The following is a 26,841-nucleotide window of genomic DNA, read 5'->3' on the forward strand; positions in this document are numbered from 1 at the left end:
GATATTCGATTTCTGTGGACCGCAAAATTGTGTCCCAATATTCTGCGAGAGGTCCGGATCACAGCTAAAATAATAAAATAGGCGATTGGTTTTGGCCACCAAACGAGAACAATACTGAGATTATTAAAACTAAATTTCTATGGCCTAGCGGCGGAAAAGTATGAGAATAATAGAAGTGGTTTTATTCTATTTTTCAATTTATTATTATAACAATGTTGCCTATTGTGTACCCACAACATAAATAAAATGTTTCGTTTTTATAATGCTTTGAAGCTCAGTATTATTCAGATTCTATGCATTGCGTTTTTGCAATTAACTAGCACCCGGCATAACTGAGAATACGAAATAAGTAACTCGGACACCTGTATTTTTACATAGAGACAAAGAACTTTACCCCTTGAAGTTGCCGATGCGGTCTAGACAGAACACCTTCGGAGAATTTCTTGCCCTGGATTTCTAATCTTCACCACTAAACAACTCTTGAAAGGATTAAGTTGTAAAACCACCAAAACATCTCCATTTAATTATTCACTCTTACCTGAGTTTCCAATAAACTGTGGGATTTAAAGTCGTTAGGGTTTTAATATTCGACCTGCTATTTGAAAGTTGAAGTTTGGGGTAGAGTTCAGATTTGACCACATTTGCGTACCGACCTTACCAGCAGCGCGTAACTAAATTATTAACACAAAATGAGCAGCAGTTCGTCAGACTCTTCGGTTTCGTGGGTAATTATAAATATCTCACGCGTGTGTCTAATTTAGACTATTTTTTTACGTTTTTTTAGGAATTCAGTGATCGCGGGATTGGATCATCAGTCGGGAGCGACTCTACCACAGTTTACTCGTCTCCGGATAGTTTTGAAAAAGAAGTATGCGACTTGCAGCATTTTCGGGAAAGACTCCTGGAAGAGGACATCAAACTGGAGAAAATCTTAAAGGATATTCAGACTGGTAGTAACAGATTTGATTTGGCGAGATTAAATTCCGAGAAGAAAATTTTGGCGACACGTAAGTAGTATGACGAAACCGATCGCAAAAACATCTCTAATTCTAGATCTAAAAACTAAGCTTCTACTCGAGGATTTTAGAAAAAGGTGCTCATCCTTTCGGGGCACGTTTTACAACATAGGATCGGTGTCTCTGACGAACGTAAAACTACATTATTCCAACTCTAGAAATTATCGTCAGTACTTTTTGTGTGCCTTAACTTGTAATTCTACTTTGTGTATGAGTAGAATTTGTGAACCAAATTCTGATGGCATCATTGATTTTAATATCTACCACACGTTCACGAATCTCCCTGTTGATTTTGAAATATCAGTCAAAATCTACGTTTTGACCGTCAAAAAAAAGGTAAATAAAATTCAGTGTGTGCTTTTCTAATCTTATTTTTTAGAACTGCGTGCAGAAACTCAAGGACAAGATTACTTCCTGGTTCACTCCAAATTCTTCCCAAAACGAAAACACGTGGCGTCGTGAATCCCTTTTCAAACTTTGGAAAACTGTGTCCATTACAATGCCCAACGTCAATCAAACCCATGAAGTCATATTGGAACTTATTGATTCGCAGTTATGCAAACTCGTCACTGATGTGATTGCATTAGTTAATACTTCTGATTTTTGTCACAAAGGATGGTTAGATGTTAGTCGTAATGGTCTTTTTTGGAACCAAAAATGGTGTGTTTTACAAGGAACGGAGTTAAAATGTTTTAACTATCCCGTTGACGATCTGTTTAATTTACCATTTCAAACGATAAATTTGAACGCCTGTAGATCTGTACGAATAACCAGAGGAACTTTGCAATCTAGACGTAGAACTTTAGTGTTGGAAATGGAGGAAAATTCAAATAATCCACTGTCTTTTTATTTATCAACGTGCTCTTACTATGAGTTTAAGCAGTGGAAAGTTCTGTCACGATTGGTTGACACCATAAGAATTTGGAAAGAAACGCAGAGTTCAATAGTTTAAGTGGATCATTCAAAGTTTTCTGTATAGATATGTTACATTTTGTATATAAAACAATTTAGCAATAAAATCTTGAGCAAAATAACTTTTTTCCTTATACATTTAAACCAAAAATGAATTTAAAGCAACTTTTTGAAAAAGTTGTTTTAAATCTTACTCCTTGGCCAAAAAATCGGATTCAGATGACCAGCTTAGAAATCAAGGTTACCAACAGATTTTCCGTTTATTTTTATTTTCAATTTATCAAAGTTTGCACACTTATCTTCAGTGCCCTCCCCTCCAACACGATAACTTCTGAAAAATGCAGAAAGTACCAAGCAGTTGGGCAGCATTTAGTCCACTGTCGTCACAAGTGAAGTTGCTCGTCAACCGCCAGCTAGGTCAGTACCAATTAACTAATTTCGTACATTTTTAACATTTCTCTGTTCAGAAATCAATGAGTGACTCAACTGGAATTGTTTCGTCTGCCAATATTGATATGGGAAACGTTTTCCAAGAAATGTTACATGCATCTAAAAAGTTTCATTGTGACAATCAGAACCTTGGAAATATCGTTAGTGATTTAGTTATGGAGAAATTCCGTGGAAAATTGGAATCGAAGGTTGAAAAGGCCCAAATCAGGAGACTTAAGAGACAAAATAGTGCTAAAAACAGTGATGTGAGTGAAGCGGCTTCAGAGAATTTGTAAATTTAAATTTTGTTTTTTAAGAAATTTTACTCAACCGAATGAATCACAATGTTACGTCTTTAGCTGTACGTCACTCTTATCTTGTACAAAGTTAGTAATGAATGAGAATGACATTGTTCATGATGTTTATGTACATATCTAAATTGACACCAATAAAGTATGAATAAAAATAGTTGTCTTTTTGTGTTTCCAGATGATTTTGCTTTTCTTTTTAGAAAATCCTTGTTCACACTCTTATGATAATTTAGAATCTCTGAAAATTTCCCCCTTCTTCGTGTTCTAAACTAATCTTATCCCCACTCATTCTTCTCAAAAGAAATAAAGCGCATGTCTATGATACCAATTCTGAGCTTCGTTTCAGCTAAGTCAAATCAGAAGCACCAAGAAGAAAATGGGTCGTCCAGAGGATTACAACAAAATTGTTATTATTCCACCGCCCGGATGCCACTGGCCAACTTTGGCTGAATTAGAAGAACAAGAAAAACAAAACAAACTTCAGTCAAATGGACACTCAGAAGGCGGCAATGATTCAGAAGAAGATTTGGACGCGGAATGGTTACAAATAGTAAGAAATCTCTTCCATTAAAAATGAGTGTTAACAGATTTTTTTAGGACACTTTTGGTGACGATATTAGCGACGATGACCTCTCCGATCTTACCAACGATGACGAGAAGGACATTCAAAATTTTCGTTAAACGTTATGTGTACAATTTTCTAAAAATAAAATGAAAATAAATGAATTACATGTTTATTTCACTCACATCTCTCATGACGGAACTGACAACTTCGAGCGGTTATGCAGCCTCTTTTATTTTAAATTTATCACGCCGGACCATTGATAAATGGTACTAAATATTTAGCTGCAATCATTAATCTTCTCTGTAATTGCTCGTGGCCAGTTTGAATGTTGAAAAACGATTTGGATTTATTAGTAAGATGAAATAAGTTCAACATCATTATTTTGTGTCCGTTTTTCAAAATTATGAATAAATCAACTGGGATTAAGAATGAGAATTCACGTCTTTGTTTGGTTTACACCGTAAATGTCGAACATCAATCAATTCCCTAAATTCTTTATAAACCTGTGGTAATTGAAACTTTTAGGATTTTAGTCACTGATCTCCACTCGATCTTATTCGAAGTTTCGAAAATCTGAAATAGAAACGAGTTGTTCACAGTGCGTGAAAATCGCACATCAAATGAAAAAAATGCTTTGGGAACAGAAAAGTTGTTACAATATTTTGTTGATTTTGTTTTTTAATTATTGTAAAAAGTCTTTTAACATATCCAACACATCCTTTCCAATTTTTTAATGTTTGATGTCCGCTAATTGCCGGTGTGGGTGGTTCTTTTAAAAAATTCACATTTGGTTTTTGTTGCTAAATAATTCACCGCTCTTATGCCAGGGTCAACGCCGATTTTAATAAATGTGTGTTTTAATACCGCAGTTTTAAAAACTTTACGAGCATCTCTTGACTATAGCGTAACATTTATCAGCGTAGATCGTACGCATCCATTCAGGATGATGAGCAGCGTGGTCGGAGCGTTGGCGTAAAGTTGGGAAGTTGTAGTTTATTATGACGTGAAAATTAGTCTAAACCTTTCCATCGGCGGATGCTTTTCGGATATTATAAAAATTTCATCCTTCCAAGAGCTATAAAATGTCGGCGGTTAAACGGTGGAGATTTAGCTAAATAAAACATCCATAAAATCACGTCTTTTATTCGTTGAAACAGACGGCGATGGAAAAGCGCGAGAAAGGGAAAAGGAGCCAAGCACACACGGTAATAATCTAGAAGTGATGAGAGGGTGTGGCCGGGTCGCAGGTTGAGCCTCTTTCTCTTTCCCAGCTCCATCATGGAGGGCCCATCAATCAGACGAGGATTACCGTCCGACTGTTATTAAGAACGCTCGTATGAGACCTGCTACCGTCTGCAAGCAACGTGGAAATATTACTGTCCTCTGTTCACTGTAACAACCGCTTACTCGACCGCGAATGAGCCTCTGCCACACTATCAAGAGAAATGGCCAGCTTACCCACTTCTTCTTACAAAGGACAATTTTAATCCTTTTTTAATGAAGAAAAATATTATCGAGGCGGACGGACCGTTATAGAAGAACGGAAAAAAATGCCACGTTCGGCCGTTAAAAATGCAATAAATACACCAGATCAACGGGGAATTACGTCTGTCACTGCTTATTGGGGGAGAACAGATTAATGGAGATCATTAAAAAAAGTAGAAAGAATTAAAAGGCCATCGTTAAGGATTAATTGCCAATCTCTATCTTTGCGTTAATATCGCTACTCTCCATAAATACCTTGTTACGTATGCAATATAGATTCCACAGTTGGAAAAGTCGTTAAACGAGATAAATGACTAAATTTATCAGACTTAAGACAATGCTACGTACATTTGTTTAACTTATGTTAACTGTAATTGATCTAAATCAGTAAATTTCATACAACAGTGCTAGCAAAATGCAGAAAGTATACAAAACTGTTCTAGAGAAACAGAAGTTTTGTAAGTACTGCCTAAAATTTTCTCCAGATTATGCAATTAGATAAATAAAATTTTAAAATTTTAGACTTAAATTTTCAGATTTTCAGCAAAAAGAAGAAAAACGATGGTACAAACCGTATCTTTTTGTGTCGTAGTTTCAGAAATTTCGAACATTAAAAATTCAAGAGTTTACAATCCAAAATTTCAAACGCTTCTAATTCGGTTATTTGGTGAGGTACCTAGGTAAGAAAAGTTTTAGATTCTGCGTTAAATTTTGCGTTAAATGAAAACCGATAGCATAAGTTTGCTTCACAAATAAATAAGATATTAACCGAATTGTTTTCAGCAGGTCTTTTTGAGGTCATGTTTAGAAGCTTTTTCGAAGCGACAATGGCGACAATACCTATGACATCAATCGAAAGACCGACACTCGAGATCTATCAAGAGACTAAATTTCGGATCGGTAGGTCAAATAGTTTAGGAGTGGTGGTTATAAACACAAAGATTCAAATTTTTTCATCGTATGAGCCGCAAGTTTGTTTGTCCAAAAAAATCGACATTGAATTTTGGATATAAGATAGCGGATTTTAAAACATAAAAATAAAATTTTTTAGAACCTCTTTATTATTAAATATTTTGAAGTCATTACAAGATAGCTAAATTTAAAAGTATTCGTTAATTCTATTTTGCAAAAACTCCTGTCTTTACTTAAAGCTTTCTCTTTTGAACGGGCCACATTTATTGAGTTGCGGGAGGATTCAAAGGTAAACTGCAAGTTTGGATTAGGATTCCTGCATTTTAATGAGCTGGTATTTCCCCATAATGACCACAGTTAAGAAAATAATCCGCCGAGTCAAAGACCGTGGGTAGTTTAAACGGACCAACAATGAATGTTATCAAAGGGAGTAAAAGACTTTATCAGGTAACGACCGACCAACTATATGCATTTATTTACCGTCTACCTGTTAGGGAATATTGCAGAGAGAAATGTCAAATGCTTTTTAAAGAGCAATTCCTCGTTTTAATTGTTTTGGATTTAATTTAGTTTTTATTAGCAAGGTAATTTATTAGTACTGTGCATCAAAGAATTTATTTAAATTTAGAAGAGCAAAATTGTATGAAAATTGGAATTGTCGTTAAGGTAATAAAGCAAATGCCAATCAAAGTAATCTTTTTTTTTTGTTTATTTATTTTCCACATTGTCGGCAACAAAAATATATTTTAAACTCGGCTTTTCCATGTATGATTTAGTAACTACTCTTTTTATTTATGAGCATATTTACATTTATGCAAGCAAAATCCAGTAAACGTCACTTATCCACTATACTGAATTGCGGCATTTCCTGACAAATGCGCTTTACTAAAAACAGATGCGATCCAAAATTTCGGTTTATTAATTTCGGCAATATGAAATAAATGATGTTGTTAAATTAAAAAAATAAAACATCACATGTTTATGAATCTCCTAAAGTGTTTAATTTCAACACTCACATTTTGAAAAATGACCCAAACAATAACAACGAGAATGACAGATTAGGTGTCCGCTCGTGCTAAAAAATACGTTTCAGATAATTAGCGCCGCTTTCATCTGTGTCCTCTTTCCGGTATTAAATAAATATAATTATCTTAATGTCTGGTCTATTTGAAGCACGAAAATTACGGACATAATTGGCTAAGTGCATTTTTCGCATTGTTTCAAACACAAGAAGAGAATGGACTGTGAAAGCTCAAACAAAATCTAAAGGAAAAGCATTGTCCTGTAGACAAAGTCCCTGAAGTTACTTAGGAATCTTGATTCTTTGTCGGGCGAGCTTCTGTTGTAAGGAAATAAAAAAGAGGCGTACACAGGAAGCAGATAAGTTGATTGTTTCGCGGTTATTAGCCGCTAGTTAGCTGCAATTCCAGCTCCTTTTAAATGCTTTTAAGCTGATTTCCACGTATCACAATCACCCATCAAGCTCATAAAAAATAGATTTAGTAAACGGAGATAAAATTAAAATCGTGATGTTTCTGTTTTGCCTGTTTGACTACAAATACAAAAATTCGTTCAAATCATCCTTGACAAGAATAGATTTGACCTATCGATTGATGCTAACATTTCAATACTTTGGAGTTCTTCTGTTGTTGCATTAACCCACATTTTATCCATTCTAATCCGTAAAATACTTCCAAATCCGAACATCAAACATTCTGTCAACTGTCACCGCGAAGTCACAGGATTGAAAAAATATTCTGCGGAATCGATTTTGTAATCAGGAACATTTCGCAGCAACTCCCCTCGATTCTCACTAACAATAAATTTTTCAACAGTTATCAAAACTTTGGTTCTGCTATTGAGGTCGTTATGGAAATTGAAAGCGTTGGGACAAATGACGTGAAGCAACATTTAGTGCATTTGCTGGTTTATTAAAGAATTTTTGGTTTTCATTTTAGTTTTCCTCAAATGAGACGTTTTGCGTGTGGAATTCCTCGTGGGTAATTATTGAAAGTTTAATCATTTTAAAATGCGATTTTGAGTGATGGCAACGCTGGTCGTAATGCGGCATAAATAAAATGGCTATTTCACAAGCGCCCGTATGTCATATTCCAATTTTATTGTTTTCGGAGGCTATTTTGCATGAAAGTTTTATTGGAATGGTCGATTTGTTGACAGGAAACGTGTTTGGGCTGCAGCGGCGTTGTTTGTAGAGTTCTGAGTGGGTCGTATTCGTAAAAATTAAAAATAAAAATGCGCGATAAGAGCTCGCACACGTGGAGTTTCGTCCCATCATGTTGGTTTAATGTGGCGTCGCATTTGCCCGGTCAACGGTAAAATAAAGTAAATACAAATTCAAACGTAGTGGCCGGCTAACCGCAGTTGGCATTGTTTGATGATGCTATCGATGTTATTGAGAGGGCCGTTAACAATGGCAGCACACTAATGTAGGTCTGCACCGGCATTTACATGTGTTATGCATCATTTGCCCCGTGCAGATCTTTATCAGCCTAGCAATGATCATTAGTAAAATGTTTTTGACGCGAAATATATTAGAGTCAAAAGTGTAACTATTAGTCATTCGATGACGGTTGTTGAGTGACGGTAACGGCAGAATGGCTGGAGTGCTGCTGCTGCTTTTTACAGTTTTATGCAGTGTGTTATTCGCGGAGACAGCACTTGATATAGTACGTAAGTCAATCTATCACCCCGTTATTAACGCTTGCGCATACTGAAAACCCCTGGATAAATTGATAATGTGACGGCAAAGCGGCAACCCGCCCACCTCGATATGAAAACCTCCTGAAAGATCATTTGTTAAAACGTTCATTAGTAAAAACAAACCTAATAATGCTGCTGCTGCGATTCCGTAAGAGATCGCGGATTCACGGACCCTCAAAACATTTTTCAGCCTGAAGCGGACAACTCGTCCCTTTCCACCTAAAGCGGAGTTTGAGCGAAACGAGAATACCCTTTAACACATCGAACAAAACTTTCCACAAAAAATCAAGTTGTCATTCTTAAAACTTCAACAAGGGAGGTTAAGGAGCAAAGATTTTTCTTTTATTGAAACTCGTCTGTTCGAACGACACATACGGACCTTCCACAGATCCGAATCCAATTCCGCTCCCTCATCTCGCTTGAATTAAAAGCTGTTGTTATAGTTTTTTCCTTTAATTAAAATTCAGCTTTTGTGCCAGGAATTGTTTTAACGATGCCTCTGTGTTCTACCGTCCCGAACAGAAACCATCGCCGACGAGATAGAAAACGTTCCGAAAACACTACAAGCAATTTCGTTGCGGAACGAAAATTTCTTATCTTGCCATCCAAACACATTACGCAAGGTTCGGTGCATACTTGACCGCGGAATCACCGCAGCGCTTGAGACCAATCAGAATTCATGAGTTCCAAAGCTTCAAATAAATTTTATTTATTGCCCGTTGAAACGGAGGACAAGTTGATTGGGATTCTCGAGTTTGTAAGGGTGCTCCAATAACTTCCAGATTACGCAATATAATTAGAAAGCTTTACAAGATTTGCCCTGTTTATCTGGAATGGGATTAAAAGCGGCTCGTTTTCGAGGGATTTACTTCTTGCTGCGCCCACTACACTGATTTACACTACATCCTTCCAAAGGAAGACCCGAAGCCGCGTCATGCGATGTTGCTGGCAAATTTATAGCATATACCATAAGTCAGAAGTTGCATCTGATATAATGTACTATCTATCTAACCAGAGGATTTTTATAAACGACCGTTTTTAGAAAAGTAAACGCCAAAAAAAAACACCTTCAAATTAACTATATAGACGAGAATAGTAATGTGCAAAAGATTTCCTGAACCAAATATGTAGCTAATTGTTATTGAGTTAAAGCTTTAAAACTTAAAATTTTGTAGAATCCTTGAAAATTAAATCTTTACATTTCTAGAGCATGCAAATAATTCAAAGAATCTAAAGAAAAAAGTGATTTGCATTGGGTGTTATCCAAAACGTTTATTGTGTTTTTTCGAGCATCAACTATCGAATTTTGACATACAAAAGCAAACTATAATCAACAAAAAATTCAATCAGAAAAAAACGCAAGCAAAATAGTGGCGCACACATCATCTGTCGTAGTTCCCGAGATATCCAGCACGAAATATTCCTCAGCTTCGAAATTTTTGCTCTCTGGTAACAACCCAAATTTTCAATCGCTTCTAATACAGTTATTTGTTGATGTAGGTGAACCATTAACACAGTTTTGAAGTCTCCGCGAAATTTTGCTTTAATCGGGCACCACTAATGTAAGTTTTGCTTCACAAAATTAAACGAGATATGGTCCAAAACTGGTTTTCAGAAGGTATTTTTAGAGTGATTTTTAAGAAACTTTTGCGAGACATACCCTTGGGTATAACATTAATAGAAATAGCAGTTCAAAGTCTATAATTTGTCTAAATTTTTGATCGGTAGGTAGTTTACGAGAGGCGCTCAAAAAACGAAAAATTCATTTTTTTCATCGTTGGAGTCGCATTTTTTTTGCGGAAAAAATATCAAATTTTGGATTCCTAAGAGCAACAAAACCAAGAGAAACACGATAGGGAAGACAGTATCTATCTATCTATCTGTCTTAGAATCGGAGATTGGAGCAAATTTTCGGATATGAAAATTTACTACATCCGAAATTTTAATCGGTTATAACTCAGTTATTTGTTGTTGTACGTGGGTTTTGAGTAGATATTTACAGTCGACGTAAAATTTTGTGATAAATGAGAAACTTATAACTAAAGTTTGCTCCAAAACTAAGCGAGATATCGACCGAAGCAGATTTACATATTATGTAGGTACATTGTTTAAAACAATTGTAAGAAATTGTAAGAGCGGATAGATTCTTAGCGAACAAATTAATCAACAATAATCGCTTCTGATTCAATAATTTGTTTGCATGTGAGAAAATTTATATGTAAAAAATGTACGGATTATTTTCGGACTGAATAAACATTAATTGAACTTATAAAAGTTGACATTTATTAGTAATTCAACCAGTTATAATTGGTAAAAAATAGAGCATTAAATTACACGTACAATTTTGAATGTAAGATGAGTCGTTGCCACGAATAGCATGCATATTGGATAATTTAATCTGGACTCAACAGATGAGCTAGACGTTGTTAAAACAGTCATTAGAGACTTCTCATGTCAAATTTGAGAAAATTATGTGCTCGTGTACTCCTGACAATTTTGATGATATTATAAAAAGCTCGCAACCGATTACGGGAAATTGATCCAAGCTTTGATGTATTATTATCGCCTTGGATAGAACATGTTGTAAAAAATCCAGTGTGGATGCAGTACTCTAAATAATTACACTTAATATGCGATTAAAGCTAAAACCGGTTGAAGACCATGAATCAAACATAATGGAAACCACATCGCTGCGAAATCCGGATCGATATGTACCCCAACGAAACAATGTTGGAAAATTCGCAGATCAAAATATCTCGCGAGTGTGTTTATCGTGAGCTAATTTTCCGAAAATAAAACCGAAGCGTCCTCATCTAAAAGAAAGCCCAATTTTCTTGGAGTATTTACAATTGTATTTACGATCAAGACTGTCATGAAAAAGTAACAAAGCTCTATTTATCTTATAACATTTGAATAACAATACAGTAAAACAGCCGTTCAGGGAAGACGGTTCTGATGAAAAAACTATTCAAATTTAACGATTTAAGCCCGGCGCTTATTTTAGGGGGGTGTTAAACTGGATTGCCGCTCGCGGCGTTTATCCTATCGCAAAACTCGGCAAAAGTCGCTATGTTGCCTTGCTCCCCAACACATATAATAAAACAAACGGCTGATGCCCTGATGGCCCCGTATTACGATGAACATTATTAATGGACCCGCAGATCCTCGTCTTATACTAACTCTTACTTATTCCAGCAAAAGAAGAAAGTGGTAATGCGCACTTTGGGCCAGTGCAGAGGCCAGCAATCGTTATCAATGATCTGGTATGGTCTTGAAACCAAACATGATGAAAACACCGGCGCGACTACCTTCTCCATTAAGATCAGGAATAAAGCCGAAGTCAGCAAAGACCTGGCGGTAAGATTTTAGAGAACGCATGAACAATTTAGTAATATAAATTATCTACATCCTCTTATTCCGAAAATTCCAGGCGTTCTTCCCTACAGAGAATCGTGTCAAGATTTAACTAAATTCTTACTCCCTTAACTATTATCTAATTTCATTTGGATACACGACTATTGATCATATTTATGCTAGAGACGTGCGACGAATTTTCCTTCGTGACATCTACGGATTTAAGTTGGCATTATTTGCTACGAACTTTGGGAGATGTTCTAAACTCCGTCAAAAACATGAGGTGAAGTGTCGATGGTGGGATCAAACTTCTGCGCTCATCCAAAATGTATTCAGATTTGTGCAGCACCTGTTTATTCAGACTGTACTGCAGATTCAACTTTCCAGAGCAAATTTTTACTTGATTTTAGAAACTGCATCCCACTTTACAGCTACAATACACAGTTTCACTTTATAACGTAACACAAGTACTCTAGAGAAACTTTCAAATTTTTTCTTGGCAAAAGAAAATCTTAGAAAGCCTCGAAACGAATTCATTCATTCTGCGCATTCACCAATTTTTAATGAATGCGAACATCCGAAATGCATTCTCTCAATTGAAACGTTAAGTCTATTAAAATTTTAGTTATAAATCAATTCTTTGAATCAAATTTTTTCCCAATTTTTTCTAGCATTGCATAAGCACGAATATGACTTTCCTGATACGCCAAAGCTATTTCTGTAAGACTGGAACAACTTGAATTTGAGAGTTTGCTTGCAAGAATCAGGTGCTTGCAGTCATAATCACATATATAAACGGACTCCAGAAAACCTGCACCATTTAAAAATCCTAAAAAATATAACTCCATAATTGTGCAATGTAAATGTTTGCGCAGCGAACTAGTAACTGCTACTGTAATAACCATAAAACACTGCTTTCACCACTAATCCCACCAGCTTAAAATCAACGAGTTATTCGATCAACGCAAACGAGCAAACGTTCTTACACAAGTTTATCGGTGCGGTTGTCAAACGCGGTTTATACTTTCGTTTTCAAAATGACAGACTATCCCGATCTGGTAAATTACAGAGTTGTTTAACCTTTGAATCCAGTTTCCCTAATTAGCTGTAATTTCCATATATCGTCGAGTCAACATTTTGTCAACGCACCATTATAAAGGAAGGCGTGTACCTCAATATAGCCTCTGTTTAGATCCTCGGTAGTTAATCAGAACTCTATAATTAAAACATAATTATTCTGCACGTCCCAAAATCCCAATGATTAATTATCACACTGAATCAGCATCAGCACAATTTATTTTGGCTGCAGATCGTGTTCAACTTCTGGAAATGTGACGCTTCAGGGAATCCAGACAGTTGCGAGCAGGTCTTGAAGGATTACAACGTAACTGACATATGTACGCTGATGGTGGCCAAAGGTGAATTGTGGACGCCATTTATGGAGTCTTTCAGCACACCCCTAGCTTGTCCGATTAAGCCGGTAAGTTCTAATTGACGCCAGTCTGGTGTCGATATTAAGACGAGTAATCAGATATACGAGCCATAAATGTTTTATGACGCGTTTTTCTTTACTACGTCTAGGACTAATCAAATCAAGTGATTTGCGACTACAATATTAGTGTCTTTTTAAATTTCACACCGTGAAAGTTTTCGCAAATTCCCCCGCGGTTGCTGGAGGCGGCGAATATTTAAATCATGTATCGAACCGACGAGATTTGTGGAACTGTGAATTTCCAAAAGCTATGTGTTATTCTTTCATTTTCATTTACCGCCTTTTAGTTTGTGTTTATGTATTTTGCTTTAGTACGATTTCCCCGGGGATAAGCTGTCACTTAGCTCCCCGTTTAGCCTCCTTCATACCTAGATCCTTGCGATGATTTATCTGTGTCCTTTTACATTAATCCTTTTCGAGATTAGAATAACCTGACAAATTGACGCTCTTCTCCCTGAATTCTTTTGTAACAAATTCGTAGCTTTTTGTTTTCAGGGAATCTCTACTTCGAGTTGAGCTTACACCAATATTTGACTTTTAAAAGTATTGACCACGTCGTAAATTTACTTTTTCCTTTTGGTTAAGTCATGACAAAATATGCCAGAGTTATTCTGACGATAAACTGGAAATTTCAACACGAGCAACCAGGATATAATTTTGCGCTTTGAACCGAAAAATAATTAGCGAATAAAGCTACTTTATTCCAACTTGAAAAGTTTATTCGGAATGCAAAGTATCCTCTCCGACTCGAATTGAAGCATAACCAGAAGTCTTAAATATTTTACAATTTATTAAAAGCTTAAAGTGAAAAGTGTATTAAAATTCTCAAGTCTCCGACTTAATTTGGATTAACTCATAATTTATAAGATAAATATGGTTAATTAAGTCGCTTGTGTTTTCAGGGGCTATACGAAGCAAAAAATATGATAGTTTCTTCCGATTTTCTTAATTACATGCCTGTCAGTGATGCCTTATGGAAAGTCCAGCTTGAAGGATACGACAAAGGAAAGAAAATAACATGTGTAACCATGGAATTACAGATCAAGCCTTTGTATGTTAAACGAAGAAGTTAATTTTCTTTGTTTTCTGTAGTACTATTGTAGCACCTCTAAAACCGATGGATTAAATAAACGTATTTCCGTAGACGCTCTAATCCAATAATATCAGACACATTTCTCGAGAATTTTCCAAACCCTTATCAGACGATATGATTTAATAATTTTTTGGGACAGGTTTCGTCGTATTGCCGTCAATATTGTTGCCTGGGTCAATAGCAGGAACTAAATATAATAAAAGTGTGAAGATTGAGGTCTGCAAGAAACACGATAAAATGTGTGTCGGTATAGAAAAACGTAAAAGGACTTTTACGGGTTTTCAAGGAGCAAACGGGAGCAGACACAAATGAAGTGTTGAAAGTAATGGGTGAAAGGCATATATTAAAACTTTGGAAACACGACATGAGCTTAATTTTGCCAAATGAGTCGTTGTAGTCTAAGTTATGCTAGAAAATAAACGGAAAACTAGATGTGGAAGCATGTAAGTCAAATAAAAAAATATATCCAAAATTGGTCCGGCGCATCCACCATTTTCAATAAAGCAATGGGGTATAGATGAGTTTTATGCCTAATTGCGTTTAGGAATTGCACATCCGAATAGTTCTCCACAATTTCGCATACTCTAATTTATAAATGCTCTATTTTGATTCATAAATTGCCCCCATTTGTGTATAAACGTTCAATGAGACATAAACAGGATTTTACTTCAATTGCATATTTAAATTTTTAATGTTCTGGGTCAATTTCATGACTACAAAGCACAAACATAATTGAAGACCTTTTTGCTCCAACTTTCACTAAAAATAATAAAACCGCATTGTTGTACCAAGACCGTTACCCAACAAAGAATCAGTTCATCGATATTTTATGACCACAAACCTACTTAAAGATACCTCGTCCGCTAAAAAGTAGCTAAACGAATTGACTGGCGTTCGACAACATATGACAATAATCCGTAAAGTGCAATCCATTAAGCGCACGTAATTATATTAAGCCATTAGTGTCATTGTATTTATGTGACGTGCATAAATCATGATTGCTACGCCACAAATTGTTGAATATTTAGAGAGTCTGAATAAAATCTGATACATTTTCGATACGATTATGCGTCATGGAGTAGAACGCAAATTAAGAGGGTCATTCAACGTTTTTAATATAATAAAGTGCTTTCATTCTCAATTTTCACTCATCCTCCAGTTCCGAAAAACTCGAATGACCGGCAGCAATCGCATTTTCCACCGAAATAATTAATTTCGGAGCAAAAATGGCATGAAACTGGCCAGCTGAATCTGCATTACGTTATTTTGTTGGGCGCGCGATGCAGTTTAGTGAATTACGTGCAAATCTGGTAATCGCTGGCGATGGTATTTTTTGCATATTGTTGTGGTAGATACCTACAACTAGATTCAAAGAAAATTTATTGGATCAATTCTTGGTGTTGACAAATTATCAAAATTACAATTTATTCCCAAACACCAAATTTTGACAAAAAATGCTGACGCGCGTTTCGATAGCAATGCTATCATCATCAGAGCGATGATTAAACTGTTTAATCATTGCTCTGATGATGGTGTTTGGGAATAAATTGTAATTTTGGTGATTACAACTAAATTATCATAAACTCTACATGATCTAAAAGAGCACCAATGAAGCTGTTGGATTCGTGGGTATGGGAATTAAAGAAAAACAACCCTTTTACTTGGAAATAAAAATAAACGTTCGCTGTGTCACGAAGCAAAAATTTTTGAGGCCTTCACTTAATCTGTAACCGAGGCAGGAACTGGTTAGTGAATATGGGAATTGATTAAATGAAGTTGATGTTAAACGTGCATGGGGACCAAATTATCCGAAATGTTTTGATAGTTCGTGTAGCAAATTGGAGTTCTGTTGATAATATAGTTAACTGTTTAGCAGAGCTGAGTGCAGGAAAGTACAGTGTCATCCCATTCCCTTTAATTCAGAGCGCATTAAATATCCTTAAACGCATTTCAGATACATAATAAAGCTGTGCTTTTTCTTACAAAGTATCTTAAATGCAAAATTTAGTTCGTAGCTTTAAGCTCCTGCGAGCGTTTAATTATGACAAAATGTATCTGCCGGCTGCTTTTCTCTTAGCCAAACTAAAGTTCCGTCTAGCGGCAACTTTATATGAAGTTAAATCAACATAGTTACCTATGAAAATAAACTGTTCATTTCTTGGGAGCTTCTCTAGAGGAATTTATTTGGTACGTCTTTCCATATAATTTTTGGACTATTCAAAGAGGCAATAAAAAGAAGATGAGCTGTCCGACGGACAATGAAAATGCATTAGCATTCCTATTGTATAGGCAAATACAATACCGATAAAAATTCATTTCAGTTTCCCGATCTCATTATTGCAATTTTCCTTATTACTTCTCATTGTTGAAGGTAAAACTAAAGAGAAGATAGGCTCATCGAACGTTTTTTGGACATCTATTAAAATATAATCCGCACTGTCGCTGGCGGTTCTATTATGCAACCTATTAACGTTCTCTCTAGACACAGAACTATTTTTACCGATCCGGAAACGGTTCAATAATTTAGGAGAAGCATCCTCTCGATCTAGGGTATTATCTCCATCGTAAATTCAACATCCAATCTTCAAAATCTTAAGACCTTAATGTTCTAGATTAATGTTTAATGGCTCGCAAATCTAATTGTAAGCGAAATCTTTTATTTCAGTATTGCCAAACTGATCAATTAAACCAAAGTATACATTTTAAAACCGTCCCGTAAAATAAAGCAGAAAATCCCTAGAGCAAATTGAAGTTTACTCAACGATACCGGTAAAGTTTCATTCGATTTCAACTTAGTGTATGTAAATTCGTGTGTGTTCACCTTTTCAAAAACCCACCTCTCCAAAAGATTCTTTGTTCAACATTGCAGTGGTAATACAGCGTTCCGTGCGAACTTAGTCGATTTTATTTATTACAGACCGCTCTTACTGCTTTAAGCTCTCAAACGTAATGAGTACAGATTCGTAAAATTAATTAAAAGAATGTCGTTGTTACACTGCATAAAATATAATTTTAATTAAAACCAACAAAAAGTACAGATGTCTTGACTTTTATTGTCTTGGCTATATAAGTGGTTGAGTTTTAGGGGTTAAAGAAAACTCGTCCAAACACAACTTGCTTTTTACCATGAAAATTCGCGTTAAATCTTAATTTTTATGTTACATAAAGGAGTTTACTGAAATGGTTTTTCTCAAATTTCTTTAAAAATCTGTGAACAAAATAGCGATTTACTTGAAACTAATTGATTTCGTCGCGTCATGCATAAAGTCTGCATTGTTTCGCCAATACTTTTTGACCTTATTTTCAGTATAAAGGTTTTGTTATTTGCTATTTCTTCACGAAGTTGCAATGCAAATACGCACACCTATTTAACTGTTACTTTGCTCTTAAAGTGATATTTACGTTTTTACTAAAATTTATTTATTATTGAGGCACTCTAAAATCATTTAGATAATGAGCAAGCATTTCGACTATGTTTTATACTGTTAATAAAGAATGAAAGATGTTGATTTACGATTTAAGGTGTCAGGTTTTTGCGAAAAAAGAGCACATGAGTAATAAAATGCTAAATAGAATGAATAAAACATTGAAAAACGAAAGCGACGTTTATAGCTTTTCTTTTGCATGGTTAATGATGAACTAAAATTCGTTATTAAATCAGGGATCGCATTTGTTCTCTTGCTGATGGCAAATAGAATAATTAAAAATTTACAAAAAATCGCCTAAATATTGAATTGGTATTTTTTGGATTTTTTGCAAAAACAAATCATCTAAACCTTTGAATGTTTTAGAGACTAAACTTTTTAATTATTCAAATTTTTTTGTCATTAAATTTTTATTTTTTCAGAAACTGCTCTAAAAAGTTGACATTTTAATTTCTACTGATCAGATCGTTGTCACATCATTTAAAACAGAATTTCAATTACAATACTTTCTGTCAATTGAATCTGATCACCATATTAGTATGAAGTTAATAAGACCGTGTCATTGCACTTTAACTTGTTAGTTGTTCCAGAAAGTCTTCGTGATGATTTAAAGATTTTATAGTCTCGCTGTTATCTTCTGAAAAGAAAGAAATGTATCTGTGGGGTGAAAGCTTAGATTTCAGATAGTCACTTAATGTTATCTTACAAATTACTTTCTATGGCCATCCATATAATGACGTGGTATCTTAATAAATAGACACATAACGAATTCATAAAAGAAGAATAATCTAGCATTTGAACCCAGCGCATCCACCATTTTTAAAAAATATATATAAAATACCGAAATTTTAACTGGATGAATAATTTATTCTTAAAACTTCTTTAATGGCATTATTCTTTATCTTTACATAGATGTAGCAACAGTAAAATAACCATTTGAGCATTTTTACGCCTCCGATCGGCGGTGGATGAGTTGTGATGATCGCAGAAGAGGTCTATTTGTGTTATCACCGCTGTAAACGTCCAATCAAATCGTCATTGTTTGGCGGTTCTACATGAGTTGAGTCAGTATCCTATATCAGCTCCATCTCGGGTTTCGCGTTCGTCAAGATTGTGTTTCTTATTCTTATCATAAGACGTATTACGGGGTCCCGCTTTATTTTATGTCGATTTCAGCACAATGTTGCTCTACACATATATTCCATCCGCTCCGGGTCTGCCGCTTTTGTGATCGAAAGTTATCAGCAAAGCGACCGGAGTTATATGGACTTCTAATTCCGGAGGATCGACAACTTGTAGTACGTGAAGGATGAAGTCTCGAAATACGAAACTTATCCGTTGAAAAGTGTTTCGAGATTTCTTGGAAATAAATGAGTTGGTGATACTAATAGGAAAATGGAAATACTTTAACGTTGCTACATTTGTAGCAACAAACGCTGATTTAGTGTTATTGTAGTCACAAATTGTTGTAAAATACCATCAGCAGTAAATCGTATTGGAACGTGACAAACCAATTCACTTAAAATGGCAACGTGAACCTGTTGTTTTGTGTTATTTATGGTTGTAGAAAATACAGGTTGGTCAGAAATAAAGGTGACACCCACAGTATTGCACTGCGGCAATTTACAACGCACGACACGGGCAAATAACTGAACAATAAATCTGATTCCTTTGATTCACTATTAAGACCAAATGAGCACACAATTACAGGTAAGAACAAGCAAAAACATATCTTGTTGTTTGAAATTAATTTATTTTTCAGACTCCCGGAGAAAATAAAAGAAACATCCTGATTTCACTTAACACAAAGTTTGCTAATAAAGAACTCTAGATTTGCTTGAAATAAGTTGTATAAAACTAACAAGAAACAGTCATAGTGTCTGAACAAAACATGTAGCAGTATAAAATTGTTATTCTCTTGCAATGTTAAGCAACCAGTGTCTTATAGTGCAGAAGTCTTCCCTCCGAGAATAACAAAATTTTCAACATACTGTTTTAATAAAAGCAGCTGTAGAATTTTAAAACGTTAATAAATTTTTATTATTCTAAAGCAAATAACAATATAGGGTACATCAAATTTGAATATTTTTTGCAAACTTCCGGGTAAAATTTGCGTGTTGGTTTTACGGAGAATATGCTAAAACCGTAAGGCACAATTTGGAAACAATGAAATTAATTTCTCGTTTACACAGTAGGTATCGGACTGTAATTCCCTCCGTCTCAAAGCGCAAAGAGATTGCGTAGCATATCTAACACAAGAGAAAAAGTCACTTTAATTAATAAAGAGAGACAAACTTTTCCCATATAATTGCCTTTTATTTAAGCAGTAAATACGCAAAAGTGTCTGCTGCTCAGTGTTATAGTCATCTAATGAAAACAAATTGCTTGAGTATATTACGATATTTTATGATTCCCCTCCCCTAAGACTGCAGTTTCACTGGAAAACTCCGCTAATTATAACAGTTCCTTTATAGTGCAATATACTAACAAGACTATTTAACATAGAAACATCTTCTTGTAAGTGCCGGCAAACAATTTAATCCGTTTTTTACTGAAGGTCATACTTTTTGCTCGTTGCATTTGAGCTGACCTTATTCCATAAGAGCTTCGCGAAACGTGAAAATCTCATTAAATTACGGAAAATTATTTCCTTTTAACTATTGATTACAGTTGCAAGATTAGAGTCGTTTTCCTTGGAAATTCGTTCTGTATCGACTGTATAAAGCTGCCGGCTTAGTTGGGTAGTTTTAATTTAAATTATAGGTTTTGTCTCGGTGTCTGCATCCCTCTTCTTCGAGTAAAAAGTTGCATATAAACATTGTCTTGTGATTTCCGGAACTACTGGTCTTGGCATCATAAAGCTTTCGTGCACTTCGTTTGTACCAAGATAAATTTTTAAAATGTGGCCGTCAGAATCTTGGTCCAGAAGTCGCAATAGCACCGAAGTCATCAGAGGAGAATGTGTCCGTTTTTGCAGACCATTTATTTTCTCCCGGAGCAGTCGAGTTTTAAAAAATTGAAATCCTTTACAAACCCTTGATGATTCTCGGCAGAGTTTAGATTGTTCCAACCTAGAGCAACAGACATAAATCTAAAAGACGGGCACGCAGCGGCAGTAACACGAGGGCCGCCTTCACAGCTGTTCATTGGGAAATTAATGAACTCTCGGCCGAAGTCTGTTTGTCTGTGCATCGGGATAGCGAGCGTTTCGAACGGAAGCTAATGCAATATAAATAATGCCGATCTGAAGAATTTAAATTAGGAACTGTGCAGTTCGCCGTGGCGAAATCTCCAATTGCCCTACGACTATTAGCAAAATCATTGTTTTGATGGATCGTAAAAGGAAATTGTTTTTATCGACCCGACTTCCTTCTTGGGCTTATTTATAATTTATTGAAATTCGTTAAAAATTAATAATGTGCTACATCAGACTTGCCAAATCGTCTGTTAAGACAACAGGACCTCAAATATTCACCACGAGAGGAGGTAATCTAGCAAATGGAAATTATACATTCACTACCATCATTAAGTCTATCAGGGTAATTATAACCGTGCTAATTACTATTTTACACTTTCGGAACCAATTGCTTCAAGTTTGAAACCTCGGAAACATTTTCCTGATTCTGAACATCAATAAGTTTATTGTTTTAAGACAATTTCAACACACATAACCTCGATTATTGACTTTTCTTCTTCGGTTGTTGCTGCTCAAACATTTTCCCCCTGTAGTATTGTTTTTCTTCTCGTAATTCCTCCTTCGACGTGAGAGAAATTGCTAAGTAATCTCGACGAGTTTTAGATCGCTGTTTTTCACGCAACACCGCTTACAATACGTGATATAATTTTAGGCTTAAGCCACCACAAATGCGCATTCGGAAATCACAACGAATTTCTGTAAATACAAATTTATTGGTTTCCTTTTGGCGTCTCCAATCCCACTTTTTTATTACATCAACTATAGCTTTCAAAGCCACCAAAAGGTCATAGATCTAGTTTTTTTGTTGTTAATAATTTCCATTGAAAATTTTCTCATCCCCTGGCGTGCAGGTTTTGTGTGCAAACCACAAGACAAAACGGTTATTCTTGGGTGTTTCGTTCAGCCGCGATGTCAAGAGGGCGGCCGTCTGTGGCTACTAGTGGTCGGGAATGCGGCGGTGGTGCAGACCGCAACTGCGGGGGGTGGACAGGCTGAATGATGAAATCATCTCCCAGCGGTCAAAGGTCCGCAGTGCTTTGACCTCCAGCGGCATCCGAGAAGAGGAAACCGCAACTGCACACCGCGCCACGTTCAAGTGAGCCATACTTCTTCACCCTATTACCACCGACGAAACGAACAGATATAAACAGCCCCGGCACGATTCAAGCATCCTTAATAAGCGTGCCCCCTTCTCGCGACTTCATTAAAACTTGGAACACGCCGTATTGTTATTACGAGCAGCTGGCCGATTACTACAGACAATCGTAACGAACAAAGTCACCGATGATTGATCATTCCGAAGATTTTTTCGTCGATAAAGTATACTGAAGCGTAGCAGGTAGGTTCGATTGAAACACTCAAAAGACAAAAGTTGAATCTGACGTCTTTGTAGGTTTTTTGGTTGTTTCTCTTCAGCTTCCGCGCTTTTCTTCTTGATCAGTATCATTAACCAACAAAATGAGATTCGGAGTGTCTTATTTAGACTGCTTTACTTGAAGGCAAAGTTAAATTAAACAGTAGAATCTCCTTTGAAAAGGTCGAACAATTTACAAAGAACGCATTTCAAATGCGTTTTAAACATCAAACTCCTATTCTAATAAACAAAAATTCAGACTCCGGGCCCCAAATTTTAAAAGAGTGTGCCACCTAATTTTTCCGGAAACGCAGGTTTAACCCTTTTAGGACCCTCAAAAATTTGGTTGTTTAATCTTAATTCGATGTGGTGTTGTGTAAAGAGGAACCAGAGAAAATATCCGCTTTAATTTGCCAACATGACGTGCAGCTGATTACAGTTTGCAGGTGTGTGTAATAATACGGTTCTAGCTGTTTATGTCATGATGATGATTCCACCACGTTAAACATCGTTAAGTGGCCAACATAATTACTGAATGATTTCAACTTTTTATGTATTTATATACAGTCGTTAACTGCACGCAGACGTGGCCCACCCCTTTCCATCTCATTTCATTAGCGGCGCTTCATCGGTTATCCCTTCTTCTTATTTGCGGTTTGCACCTTCGTTGAGATGTTAATTTTGTTTCATGTATGAAAATTTTCCGTTCTCCCTACGATTACCAGTCTACAAAGCAATTCAGTTCGAGTCAATTTCTTAAATTTATTCACAAACCCTTCAACAATATAGAGCAAATCAAGAAATGGATCAATATCATCAATCGGAAGAACATCTGCGACTCGATTGACTGTGAAAGCGATTTTGGAAAAGCGACACACGACATGTGCTATAAGTAAGATAAATTAACGCGCCAAGCCTAACAATAAACAATAATTAAAGGTCGGCATTTTAAAGACATCTTTTGAGGAGCATGAAAGAATTTCTTTAAGGCCTGCAGTTACATTAATCTGGAACGGGTTGTCGCTTTCTTTTATTTGCATAACTGGATCGGGCAAAGTCATCATTGTTTATAAGACACGCACTCAGAGCTACACGAGATGATTCCGGGAAGACCTTTGATAAATCACACATTTATTATGCGAAAGGATATTAATTTTATTCTCGGAACACGGAAGGGTCAAGAAAATCAGAAAATTTCTTCCCACCACATTCCTATGTGTGGTGTGATGCGGATGCAACATAAATCTCTGCTACCCGAATAAATAACGAATGAGTTGCGGCTACTAATAGTGTTCTTAGGCCATATCTATGCTCCCGGGGACTTAGAAGTTAAAGTCGTTAAGGGAAAGGAAACACAATTACTATAAAGCATTGTCTGGGCAAAACTAGGGTCAGACTCTTTAATGTAATTTCTTTCACGACGTAGCGCGGGCTGATTAGTGCACATTTTAAAATGCACTTTGAGTCTGTGCGTTCATGTTACCCCAGTAGATTGAGTTTATGAATTATGGGTCTGTGATGACAATATGGAAGAGCATTTATTTTACAATCTCTGGCTTCAACGCACTTGATACATTCGTATTGATTACATCATGAATGCCACTTTATTTATGTTGTAACAGGCATAATCGTACAACAAACACCCGTTAAACTAACTCTATAACAAATAGTATGAAGCTTCAGAATGATGGAAAACATCATTTGGTGCATTCAAACAATAATGTTTATAAAGTTCATTATTAATAAATCAGATCATCAAATTATTATGTTTATATTCATTTTGCAACGAAAACATTTGTGACCCGTTTATAAACATTTTTCAAGAAGCAATTGAAGCATAATTCAATTTTCTACCAAAAACGCTTCATTACTACAAAAAGCAGTTTATAAATTATCCATTTTAAACATCTTATAAATGAAGCTAATTTAAAATTCCCGATAAATATTCAAATCATACCAGAACGAAATATTAATCGACCCAAACACTAAACACCAAATTTTAAATTTTACATCCCCATTTGACCCCGAGACCTCTCTTTCATTACTTAGATTTTCTCCTTCCTGTTCATTCATTTGGCGTAAGCGACCTATTTTTTTGCAAAGGTAGCACAATGGAACGTTCTTATTTGCCACATTTTTTAAATACAGCAATGCGCCCCGAATAAAAGAAATTCATTATTTACCTCTGCGAAAAATTCATATTCATGAAATTATATCTGCTCAGACGAACGTTTATACACAACATTGTATTAACGCAACGCTTCTCTTTAAATGTAAATTTCTTCACACGTTGTAACGATAAAATAACCTGCCACAATAAAATTCTAGTGCGATCCATATGGCCACACGTAAAAATTCCGCGAACAGTTTAAATGTTTAGAATTAAAACGTAGCGAAAATCTTGCTTGAATTTTTTAATGTGTCGAAGATTTTATTTGGTCGTGTCCATAGGTTTGCAGAAATTATGTATTTCTGCATGGCACTTACACCCAGCAATCTCTTGTTTACGACGGTAATTATGATTGTACATGGACTTCAAATAGCTGTTTCCATTTTAATGTAAATTACATGAAGACTGCACAGGTCACAAGGATGAAGTTCTCTGTAGTTCATTTGTAGGATAACCTAACATAACAAACACAACCTGTACGAAATTAAAAACATGGCCAGACAAAGCCCTTTATTAGGCCCGTTAATGGAAGATTACCCCTTTTAAACCCAGCTTTATGTACAAATCGAATTCCGAAACGTTTGGTTGGAAAAAAGTGTTCGAAACGAACGCTATACAAGGTTATAGCGTACACGCTTTCAGGAATAATGGAGTGTTAAAAATGAGATTTAGTACGAAACATCCAATACTTGCAGGACTTCTGGGATCAGAAGCGGTGACACAAACGTATCTTGCGCTAGCTTCTTAAAATGATAAAGTCGACGGCAGCGTCTAAAAGAGTGCATATGATCGTCAAGTCGAGGCTTTAGGAGGATTGCACTGAATATGTTGTCTCAACGCAAATGGTGCTGAATGCTCTTTTACCTAACCGATTTTCATGTTCGCTGTTGCAGAGCTTATGCGAAGTGTGGACCTGGCGATATATTTTGATCGATGCAGAGGGGGGAATATTCCAATTTCAAACCTCGTGTAAGGTTTTTAAGTCGAAATTGCAGATATTCGTTCAGTTTTTTTCAGTCATCGGTAATTATTTTTGTTTCATTATTGCTGGAGGGTGCTTCGACATTGTTTACGCTTCGCAGTTCGTTCACAACACACAATTAACACCACAAAAAATTTATTATAGGTTCGTTTTCATGCAGATTTTCACTACAAAACATTGACCCTGTGAAATCGTTGGCTTCCTCGTTCCAAAGAATTTACTTTAATTTTTTGATGGCGTTTTGAATGGTTTGTATGTACCATTAACTCGAGTATTTCACTTGAAGAATTTTTCCACAGAAATCAAGAGAGAGTTATTATCTGCAGCGTGTCACTTGACCAGTTATCAAAGGTTGATGATTAAGATTAATTACGTTATTGTTGACATGATCCTTATAACGGGTCTGAAATGTCAAGTCTGATGGCCGAGCAACCCACTTCAAATAGCATATCTCGTTTAGAAGCGATTTTTACTCGTATCAAATGAAATTTAAAAAAGTCCTGACGATTCAAGCATTTACTTTAATGGTTAAGAATCTTTTAACGAAGGCCGTTAAAATTGAAATATATATTTTATTGACACTCAATTAATAAATAACACAAGTGACCATGAGTTGGTTGAAACTTTAGGTAAACAAACAAATAGTTCGATTTTTCCGATCATCCCCAAAATTGTAGAGTTGTTATTTTAAAAATTTCCTATTTTAACGGATTTATTATCCTTTATAATTATAGATTTTTATGGATTTTTTGGTTACTCAATAACAAATTTCAGAGGCCTTGAAAATGTAAAATCAAAGTAAGTGGTTTGGATGTGATCGTAATATTTTTTGGATTTTTGGCTATAAAATCACTTTGGCTGATTGTCCCTAGTGACAAGTTCTGCCACCAGTTAAACTTGCGCACTACATATTTAAAGAGCACAGTTTCACGGAAATGGTGAAATGGCCTAGTTTACGTACATATATTAGTATTGATTATTTTGTTTTATTAGTATTCATTTATTCATGCTCGTAACACAAGTCATAAATGAACATATGCATAACGCACATGTACAGGAAACATTAAACTGTTTAAGACCGATCAAAGTCATGTCAACTTTAACTTGATTATGGATTTACTAAACGGAACAAATCTTTGTGTAATGTGTGGTCTGATTTATAGATAGAGCTCATAATGTGTCTCTAATCCGATAATTTTGATGCTTTTCAAAGAAAGGACAGTGTGACAATAGAATTGCTGATGCGCCATCGTCATCCCCTCGTCTATATGATAGTAAAATCATCCGTATATACCGACTGAATTGGTTCCACGAAGTGTGCTTGATCAAATTCATTATCGATGATCTTTGCGGTAGTCTCAGCAGAATACATGGTCAAAATTGATTGGTTTGTATGCATTACACAAAGTAGATGTCCACTGCAA

At 35.7% G+C, this 26,841-nt stretch overlaps 3 protein-coding genes across 3 annotated transcripts in view; 2 read left to right on the forward strand and 1 right to left on the reverse strand.

Annotated features, from left to right (window-relative positions):
• The window catches only part of LOC148172445 (EGFR adapter protein-like), a 112,506-nt gene that overhangs the window by 76,190 nt on the left and 9,475 nt on the right, over nt 1–26,841 (reverse strand). The gene's annotated exons all lie outside the window — the stretch shown is intronic.
• On the forward strand, nt 690–2,082 carry LOC148172448 (uncharacterized). Its single transcript, XM_088038707.1, has 5 exons — nt 690–725; nt 785–1,007; nt 1,054–1,352; nt 1,408–1,962; nt 1,996–2,082. Exons 1-5 carry the CDS (start codon nt 690–692, stop codon nt 2,080–2,082), a joined length of 1,200 nt encoding a protein of 399 aa, XP_087894833.1.
• On the forward strand, nt 8,079–14,340 carry LOC148172449 (uncharacterized). Its single transcript, XM_088039351.1, has 4 exons — nt 8,079–8,317; nt 11,547–11,708; nt 13,015–13,185; nt 14,100–14,340. Exons 1-4 carry the CDS (start codon nt 8,246–8,248, stop codon nt 14,268–14,270), a joined length of 576 nt encoding a protein of 191 aa, XP_087895477.1. The 5' UTR covers nt 8,079–8,245; the 3' UTR covers nt 14,271–14,340.

The sequence above is a fragment of the Gnatocerus cornutus genome, chromosome 6 (genome assembly GCF_029298725.1).
Source record: "Gnatocerus cornutus isolate USDA-ARS CGAHR chromosome 6, icGnaCorn1.1, whole genome shotgun sequence".
Lineage (NCBI taxonomy): Eukaryota > Metazoa > Arthropoda > Insecta > Coleoptera > Tenebrionidae > Gnatocerus > Gnatocerus cornutus.

Coding starts and splice junctions, on each gene's coding strand:
- LOC148172448 (XM_088038707.1), top strand. CDS start 690: ATGAGCAGCAGTTCGTCAGACTCTTCGGTTTCGTGG. Junction 726..784: donor CAGACTCTTCGGTTTCGTGG/GTAATTATAAAT, acceptor ACGTTTTTTTAG/GAATTCAGTGATCGCGGGAT. Junction 1,963..1,995: donor AAGAAACGCAGAGTTCAATA/GTTTAAGTGGAT, acceptor TTTTCTGTATAG/ATATGTTACATTTTGTATAT.
- LOC148172449 (XM_088039351.1), top strand. CDS start 8,246: ATGGCTGGAGTGCTGCTGCTGCTTTTTACAGTTTTATGCAGTGTGTTA. Junction 8,318..11,546: donor CGGAGACAGCACTTGATATA/GTACGTAAGTCA, acceptor TACTTATTCCAG/CAAAAGAAGAAAGTGGTAAT. Junction 13,186..14,099: donor TAGCTTGTCCGATTAAGCCG/GTAAGTTCTAAT, acceptor TTGTGTTTTCAG/GGGCTATACGAAGCAAAAAA.